We start from the raw sequence: 10000 nt of genomic DNA, 5'->3' as shown, positions 1-10000 counted from the left end.
ACACACACACACACACACACACACACACACACACACACACATACATACAAAGAAAAAAACACACACACACACAAAGAAAAACACACACACACATACACACACATACAAAGAAAAACACATACACACACACACAAAGAAAAACACACACACACACACACACACATTCATAAAAAAGTAGGCCTATATACATGTACACATATACACACCTGTGTACTCTTCCCTTTTACCAATTATATATCTAATTATCCTTTACTATATTCTAATTAATCACCTTCTATCGCCATCACTCTCACTCTTAAACCATTCATCTCCTTCACTCTTAAATATACTCATAAAGAAATGCAAAATTGGCAACTCATTCCTGTTTCTGGAACACTCCGATTAGTCAAGACCATCACCACAATCATCACCATCACCATGACCACCATCATCACCATGACCACCATCACCATCACCACCATCATCACCATCACCACAATCATCACCATTACCATGACCGTGACCACCATCATCACCATCATCATCACCACCATAACCACCATCATCACCATTACCACCATCATCACCATCATCACCATCACCAGCATCACCACCATCATCACTATCACCACCATCAGCGCCATTACTATCACCACCATCACCATCACCCTCACCACCATCATCACTATCACCATCATCGCCATCACTATCACCACCATCACCATCACCCTCACCACCATCATCACTATCACCATCATCGCCATCACTATCACCACCATCACCATCACCCTCACCACCATCATCACTATCACCATCATCGCCATCACTATCACCACCATCACCATCACCCTCACCACCATCATCACTATCACCATCATCGCCATCACTATCACCACCATCACCCTCACCACCATCATCACTATCACCATCATCGCCATCACTATCACCACCATCACCATCACCCTAACCACCATCATCACTATCACCATCATCGCCATCACTATCACCACCATCACCATCACACCCACCATCACCATCATCACATATCACCATCATCCATCATCACATCACCCACATCCATCACCCTCACCACCATCATCACATATCACCATCATCGCCCATCCATCACCACCATCACCATCACCCTAACCACATCATCACTATCACCATCATCGCCATCACTATCACCATCACCCTCACCACCATCATCACCTACACACATCATCCCATCACATATCATCCACATCACCATCACCCATAACCACCATCATCCACCACCATCATCCCATTCACCATATCACCTCACCATCACCATCACCCTCACCACCATCATCACATCACCATCACGCCATCACATCACCACCATCACCATCACCTACACCATCATCACTATCACCATCATCCATCACTATCACCACCACCACATCACCTCACCACCATCATCACTATCACCACTCATCGCCATCACTCACCACATCACCATCACCCTACCACCATCATCACTATCACCATCATCGCCATCACTATCACCACCATCACCATCACCCTAACCACCATCATCACTATCACCATCATCGCCATCACTATCACCACCATCACCATCACCCTAACCACCATCATCACTATCACCATCATCGCCATCACTATCACCACCATCACCATCACCCTCACCACCCTCATCACTATCACCATCATCGCCATCACTATCACCACCATCACCATCACCCTAACCACCATCATCACTATCACCATCATCGCCATCACTATCACCACCATCACCATCACCCTCACCACCATCATCACTATCACCATCATCGCCATCACTATCACCACCATCACCCTAACCACCATCATCACTATCACCATCATCGCCATCACTATCACCACCATCACCATCACCCTCACCACCATCATCACTATCACCATCATCGCCATCACTATCACCACCATCACCATCACCCTCACCACCATCATCACTATCACCATCATCGCCATCACTATCACCACCATCACCATCACCACCATCATCGCCATCACTATCACCACCATCACCATCACCCTCACCACCATCATCACTATCACCATCATCGCCATCACTATCACCACCATCACCATCACCCTCACCACCATCATCACTATCACCATCATCGCCATCACTATCACCACCATCACCATCACCCTAACCACCATCATCACTATCACCATCATCGCCATCACTATCACCACCATCACCATCACCCTAACCACCATCATCACTATCACCATCATCGCCATCACTATCACCACCATCACCATCACCCTCACCACCATCATCACCATCACCACCATCATCATACCTATTACTCTCACCATTATCATTGCATCACTTTAATTTATTGATATGATTTTCTCTTCTTCACTTTTGATTGGTCAAGACTGGCATTCACTCGACAGGTCGCTGATGACTGCTTAAACGCATTATATTTAATTAACATCGCTGGATTTCACAATAACTGATAATAGCAACTTGCCACATCATCAACCTATATATAGATATTTTTTAAATCATTTATCATCACAAACCTGTTAATTGCCGAATGCTAATTATCACTCGTCAGTTATCGTATAATTTAAGCAATTAGGAAGAATTAACGTTATCAACTTTTTAGATCATTGATTATTTATCATCACAAATCTGTTGATTACCAAGTGATTATTATCGCCGCTCTGTCACTTATCAAAAGATGGTGACGATCAGCTGTCGATCTGTCATTAATTATCTATAATCCATCAAGCGATTTTTTGCCAAATGTGTAAAATATTTCCTTGAAGCTGTTTATTCTTATTTTCATTTCCTCTTCTGTTTCGTTACCTTAGTTTCTCTTCTCCTCTCTCGTTTCCTTTTCTTTGCTCTTTTTATTCATTTCTTCTTCTGTCTCTCAATGCCCCGCTTTATTCATTTACTCTCTATCCTCTCTCCCTTTCATCCTCTTTTTTTATTTATTTTTTTTATCTCTTCTTCTCTCATTCCTTCTTCCTCCCTCTCATCGCATACATTTTTATCCCCTTCCTTCGCTCCATTCACATCTTCTCTCCTCTCCCATTTCCCCACTTTACTCTCCTCTCCTCTCCTCTCCTTTCCAATCCCTCCTCCTTTGTTTCCTGCTCATCTCCTCTCCTCTCCTTCTTCCTTTTCCTCTTCCACCCACTTTACCCCCCCCCCCCCCCCCCAGCCCGGAAAGACCCATCAACCATCCGAAAAGAATACAATAAGATACAGCAATAAAATACAATCCATTTCCTTCCCTTCTCCTCTTCTTTGGTTCCTTCTCTCTCTTCCACCTCCCACTTACCTCTCTCTACTCACTAAAATTATGCAATAAAATACAGTTGTAAAGATAAAATGCAACAGAATGCGATCCTCTGAAAACACACACACACACACACACACACGCACGCACGCACGCACGCACGCACGCACGCACACACACACACACACACACACACACACAAAAGCCGCCTCAAAATACAGTCAATTGCAATAAAATACAACGTTCCGAGAGTAATACCATATTACAAAAAACAAAAACAAAAACTTGCGGAAAATTCAATAACATAAAACTACACCCATCCCAAAACAACGAAACAACGAAATACAATAATAAAAAAAAACAAAAAAACACCCTCCCCTCCCTCGAAAAAGGTAAAAAAACAAACAAACAAAAAAAAAAACAAAGATAACCAACAAATAAAAAAAATAAAAAATAAAAAAGGGCGGAAGAAAGAAAAAAAGAGAAAAAGAAAGAAAGAAAATAAGAAAAAAAATAAAGGAAAAAAAGAAAAGAAATAAGAAAAAGAAAAAGAGAAAGAGAAAAGAAAAAAAAGAAAAAAAATAAGAAAAAGAAAAAGAGAAAGAGAAAAGAAAAAAAAAGAAAGAGAAAAAGAAAAAAAGAAAAAGAAGAAAAGAACAAAAGGAAAAAAGAAAAAGGAAAAAGAAAGAACAAACAAAAAAAAAAGAAAAAAAGAAAACGAAAGAAATACAAAAAAAAAAAAAAAAAAAAAAAATCACAACCACAACCCACACCCATCTCTCTCTCTCTCTCTCTCTCCCCCTCTCCCACCCCAGGGCCAGCCCCCCTTCGTGTTCTGGTATCAGGAGGAGACGATGGTGAACTACGACGACTCGCGGAACCGACTCAGCGTCATCACGAAAGTCGAAGGCTCGAGGACGCATTCCAGGCTCACCATCACCGACGCCAGGTAGGGGGTATGAGGGAGTATAAGCGGGTATAAGGGAGTATAAGGGGGTAAAAGGGAATATAAGGTGGTATAAGGGAGTATAAGAGTGTCTAAAATGGTATAAGGGGGACAAGGTGGTATTAGGGGGTATGAGATGGTATCAGAGGGTATAGGGTGGTAGGGTTATAAGATGGTATTAGGGGTATAAGGGGTTATAGGGGTATAAGGGGTTATAAGGTATATAAGGAGATATGTGGTGTATAAGGTGATATAAGGGGGTATAAGGTGGTATAAGGGTAATGATGTATTGGGTAGGGAAATAAGGGTAGTAGGTAAGTATGGGGTATGAGGTATTGGTTGAAGTATAAGGTATGAAGTATGAGCTATTGGGTATGCAGGTAGGGAGTAAGGGTATTAGGGAGGGAAAGGGTATGATTGGTGATAGTGTTCGATATATAATGCATGATATATTAAGTGTATGTGATTAACAGTTTACAGAAATGGTTTAGGGCATTTTGGGAGCATTGGTTTCAAAGAATATGATTATAAATATAGAAAGAACAAGAGCCAATATCCTAAATTAATTTGAACAAGAATAATAATAACGATACTTATAATGCTAACACAAAGTGGAAAAAAACAAGATTATTAGAGTTAAATGAAAATAAAGAATAAAGAAAAAATAATGCAAGGGCATACAAAATCTGAGGTTATAGAATGGGAATTTATTATAGGGCATTGGACGGAAGGTAAAGGGCAGAGAGGAGAAATTAGGAAACAGAACTGTTGTTATATTTCAAAGTAAATAATTCTTACATGTAGTAAGAATTTGTTCAAAATCATGAAAAATTTATCATTATAAGTAGAAAAGACACTGTTCTGGTTAAAAGAAAAATCTATACCTCTTATAATGGTTTACATAGTCTGCAACAACACAATATGTAAGACATATGAAATAACAAGCAAATTCTAGAATGCAACAATATCTGGTCATATTGAGACTTAAATGTTATTAGAAACAACAACAATAAAAAGATAAAGAAAATAACAGAAATTCGATAAGAGCCCTACAAACAAACAAACAAACAAAAACAATCTAATACTGATAACAAAAAAGGTGAAATATATCACAAGACAAGAAAAAAACAATGCTGATCTCAATATGACAAACAGAGTAACCGGGGCCAATATAATAAATTCGAAATAGCGAAATTTATTATAACAACAATGGTGATAACGATAACGGTGATAAAGACTAAATTGAACAGATAGAGAAAGAACAGGAGCCAATATCCTAAATAACGAAATAACGAAGTTCACTTGAACAAGAATGATAATAACGATAATAATAACGCTTATCTAAAAAATGCCATAACTTGAATTTAAAAGATAATTAGAATTAAATCAAAATAAAGAATAAATAAAACATAAAACGCAAAAAAAAGAAAAGAGAAAGATAACGAACATATAGCAATATAATAACAAAACAACAACAAATGAAGTGAGGATAAAAGACATAACCAATCTCTTTTATATATACAACACACGCAGAAATACACAACAAAAATAAACAACAGACAGACACAAAATAACACCACCACCAACACAGTAAATAAACAACTGCCCTATACACGAACAGCGAAACAGGGCAGTCTACAAGACCCACGAGTTCTGACAACGTAACATTTACTCTGCTCTGACAATTGTCCTGTGTGAGACTTTACGGGTGAGGGAACAGTGTATAGAGTCTCAGGACGAAATGAATGGAAGGACATGAACAGGTGGGTGTATTTGGGATAGGGAATAGTTAGGTGAGGGAAGGATGAAAGAGGGAAATGTATATAATGGAGATGGTGGATAGTAGAATGGGGGCGAAAAGGGGGGAAAATTAAATGGCAAAAAACCAATAAAACATTTAACAAGAAAGGGATAAACAGACATAGATGAAATATGTACGGACAAGGAAAAAAAAAATGTAACAAAAAAAAAAAAAAGGGGGGGAAAAAATGTGACAAAAAAGAACGAAACAAACGAAAAAAAAAGCGAATCGGTATTTCAAGAAAGGACATAGATACAGATGGACGTGGGAATAAGAAAACAAAAGGATAGCGTAAGATACATGATAGATAATACTATTACACTAAGTCAAGAAAATCCAATGCGTATGTCAGGGGACCCCGAATAGTGTATATTCCTCCTGGCAGAAAGCATGTTTCTAACGCTGATATGTCTCTCTCTCCCTCCCTTCTGCCTCTTTCGCTCCCTGTCTCTGTCTCTGTCTCTCTTTATCTTTCCCCTTCTCTCTCTCTCTCTCTCTCTCTCTCTTTCTCTCTCTCTCTCTCTGTTTTCCTCTTTCCCACTCTACATAATCTTCTTGCTCTTCTTGTTCTTCTTCTACTTTTTCTACTTCTTCTTTTCTCCTATCCTTCTTCCTCTTCCACCTTTCCCTCCCTTCCCTCTCCCATCCCTCTCCCATTCCCTCTCCCTCTCCATCTCCCTCCCCATCTCTCTCCCTTTCCCTCCCTCTCCCTCGCTTTCCCTCCCTCTCCCTCTCCCTCCCCATCCCTCTCCCTTTCCCTCCCTCCTCCTCGCTTTCCCTCCCTCTCCCTCTCCCTCTCCCTCCCTCTCCCTACCTCTCCCTCCCCATCCCTCTCCCTTTCCCTCCCTCTCCCTCGCTTTCCCTCCCTCTCCCTCTCCCTCCCCATCCCTCTCCCTCTCCTTCCCTCTCACTCCAACAGACAAACGGATTCAGGCAACTACTCCTGCGTCGCCCCGAATGTGGATCCTTCCTTCGTCCTTGTCTTCGTGAGCGAGGGTAAGTCACGGCCATGGGTAAGTGTGGTGGTGAGTGGTGTTGAAGGGGTGGTGGTGAGTGGTAGTGAGTGGTGTTGAGTGGTGTTGAGTGGTGGTGATTGGTGTTGAGTGGTGGTGATTGGTGGTGGTGAAGGGGTGGTGGTGAGTGGTGGTGAGAGGTGGTGACTGGTGGTGGTGAAGGGGTGGTGGTGAGTGGTGGTGAGAGGTGGTGACTGGTGGTGGTGCGTGGTGGTGACTAGTGGTGACTGGTGGTGAGTGGTGGTGATTGGTGGTGGTGAAGGGGTGGTGATGAGTGGTGGTGAGAGGTGGTGACTGGTGGTGGTGAAGGGGTGGTGGTGCGTGGTGGTGACTAGTGGTGACTGGTGTTGAGTGGTGGTGATTGGTTGTGGTGAAGGGGTGGTGGTGAGTGGTGGTGAGAGGTGGTGACTGGTGGTGGTGAATGGGTGGTGGTGCGTGGTGGTGACTAGTGGTGACTGGTGGTGAGTGGTGGTGAGTGGTTGTGAGTGGTGGTGGGTGGTGGTGACTGGTGTTGAGTGGTGGTGACTGGTGGTGGTGAAGGGGTGGTGGTGAGTGGTGGTGAGAGGTGGTGACTGGTGGTGGTGAAGGGGTGGTGGTGCGTGGTGGTGACTGGTGGTGACTGGTGGTGAGTGGTGGTGACTGGTGGTGAGTGGTGGTGACTGGTGGTGAGTGGTGGTGAGTGGTGGTGATTGGTGGTGGGTGGTGGTGTCTGGTGTTGAGTGGTGGTGACTGGTGGTGAGTGGTGGTGACTGGTGGTGACTGGTGGTGGATGGTGGTGGATGGTGGTGACTGGTGGTGATTGGTGGTGAGTGGTGGTGAGTGGTGGTGGTGAAGGGGTGGTGGTGAGTGGTGGTGGGTGGTGGTGACTGGTGTTGAGTGGTGGTGACTGGTGGTGGTGAAGGGGTGGTGGTGAGTGGTAGTGACTGGTGGTGATTGGTGGTGGATGGTGGTGACTGGTGGTGACTGGTTATGGTGAAGGGGTAGTGGTGAGTGGTAGTGGGTGGTGCTTGACTGGTGTTGAATGGTGGTGACTGGTGGTGGTGAAGGGGTGGCGGTGAGTGGTGGTGTTGATGATGGTGGTGAATGGTGGTGGTGAGGGAGGTGATGATGGTGAGGGTGAGCGGTTGTGGTGGAGAGTGGTGGTGATGGTGGTGATGATGGTGGTGAGGGAGGTGATAGTGGTGAAGGTAGTGGTGATGGTAAGTGTGGTGATAGGTTGTGATGGCAATAGTGGGGGTGGTGATGGTTGTGATGGTGATGATGGTGATGATGGTGAAGATGTTGGTGACGCTGGTTGTGATAGTGATGGTGAGGGATGATGAGAGTGGTTCTGATGGTGATGATAGCTATGGCACTATTAGCGAGGGTAGTGATGATGGTGATGGTAGTGGTGGTGATGAGCGTAGTGATGGTGCTGGGGCGATGGTAATGGTGATGGTGATGCTAGTGATGACGGTACTGATGTTGGTAGTGTTATGGTAGTAATAGTATTAATGGTGATGCATTTACAAGTGATAATGATCTATGGTAGTGATACTGATAGTGACATGGTAATATTAACAGCACTGTTTGGGACTCTCAGAGGTTAATGGTAATGGTAATGGTAACGGTAGTATGGTACTAACGATGGAAATGCTTACTGTACGTACTGATTGTGTTTATAGGGGATTAATGGTAGTAATAATGGTAGTAGTGATGATGGTAGGGTTCATGGGAGGGACATTGGTATTAGTTATGGTAGCAGCCGTTGAGGGCTCTGATGATAAGGGTAATTAATGGTAGTTGTGATGGTAGTAGTCTTCATGGTAGTGATCATAGTTGTGATGATTTTTAATGGTGGGAGTAATGGTATGAATGATGATAGTGATGATTCTTGTGAAAACAAATCCATAGTAATGTATAGTGACGAATATAGTGATAAGTATCATAGAGTTAACACCATTTTTACCTTATGGCACTGTATTGCAATAATCCAATAATACATACAACTAAAACTAATATTACCGCAGCTGTTATTGTTATCATTGCCAATTATACTAATAAATTGATAATATTTATATAGCTGACATTAATGATATTAATATCAATACTGCTGATAGCTATGATAAAGTTAATTTGAGAAATGAAATAAAAATAAAAAGGGTATGCATAAGAATAAGAATAATAGTGAGAGAGAGAGAGAGAGAGAGAGAGAGAGAGAGAGAGAGAGAGAGAGAGAGAGAGAGAGAGAGAGAGAGAGAGAGAGAGAGAGAGAGAGAGAGAAAAGAGAGAGAGAGAGAGAGAGAGAGAGAGAGAGAGAGAGAAAGAGACAGACAGAGACAGAGACAGAGATAAAACAGAGAGACGAAGACATAGATAACAAAGAAAAAAGAAAGAAAGACCCAGCAAAAGAAAACACAACAAAGAAAGAGAAGGGAAGAAGAAGAAGAAGAAGAAGAAGAAGAAGAAAATGATAATAATAATAATAATAATAACAACCCATTCCTTCTGTTCTCCAGCAGGGGACACTGTAGCAGCGGTTCAAAGACGAGGCCACACTTCCACAGCGCCAGCAGGCCATCTTCCTTCCCTCGACCTCGTCCTGTCCAGCGCCATCTTGGTTTTCGTCAAAATCTTCGCGCAAAATCTCCCCGTGAGATGATGGTCATGTCACCAGAAGAGATCGTGACGTTAAGATGCTGCTGAGATGTTGATGGAGATGCAATGCTGCTGTATCTCTTTTCTTGTATTTATTTATTTATTTATTTACTTTTAGTTTCGTATTTTGGGATTTGAATTTGAAAAGGGTTTGATTTATGTTCGTTTTCGAAAGGGAGATGGAGGTGGTTGGTGAGTTCACGTGACGTCATCGTGGTATTTGTGACGTAATCGTGATGTCAGCGTAGTGTTTGTGACGTAACAGGGACGTCATTACGGCAGTGTCCTCTGATTGGTCAAGACGTTGACCAATCAGAGTTATAAGAACTCTTTT

At 42.5% G+C, this 10000-nt stretch overlaps 1 protein-coding gene across 1 annotated transcript in view; it reads left to right on the top strand.

Annotated features, from left to right (window-relative positions):
- LOC125038063 (zwei Ig domain protein zig-8-like) overlaps positions 1–10000 on the top strand; it is a 38306-nt gene that overhangs the window by 27962 nt on the left and 344 nt on the right. Inside the window, exons 5-7 of the mRNA XM_047631299.1 lie at positions 4085–4218; positions 6936–7012; positions 9528–10000. The exon at positions 9528–10000 is cut by the window's right edge and continues 344 nt beyond it. Coding sequence (XP_047487255.1) covers positions 4085–4218; positions 6936–7012; positions 9528–9670 — 354 coding nt within the window. The 3' untranslated portion in view covers positions 9671–10000. The remainder of the gene's footprint in view (positions 1–4084; positions 4219–6935; positions 7013–9527) is intronic.

This window comes from Penaeus chinensis, chromosome 24 (genome assembly GCF_019202785.1).
Source record: "Penaeus chinensis breed Huanghai No. 1 chromosome 24, ASM1920278v2, whole genome shotgun sequence".
NCBI classification, from domain to species: Eukaryota; Metazoa; Arthropoda; class Malacostraca; order Decapoda; family Penaeidae; genus Penaeus; species Penaeus chinensis.
This window is presented reverse-complemented; position numbering and strand designations above follow the sequence as displayed.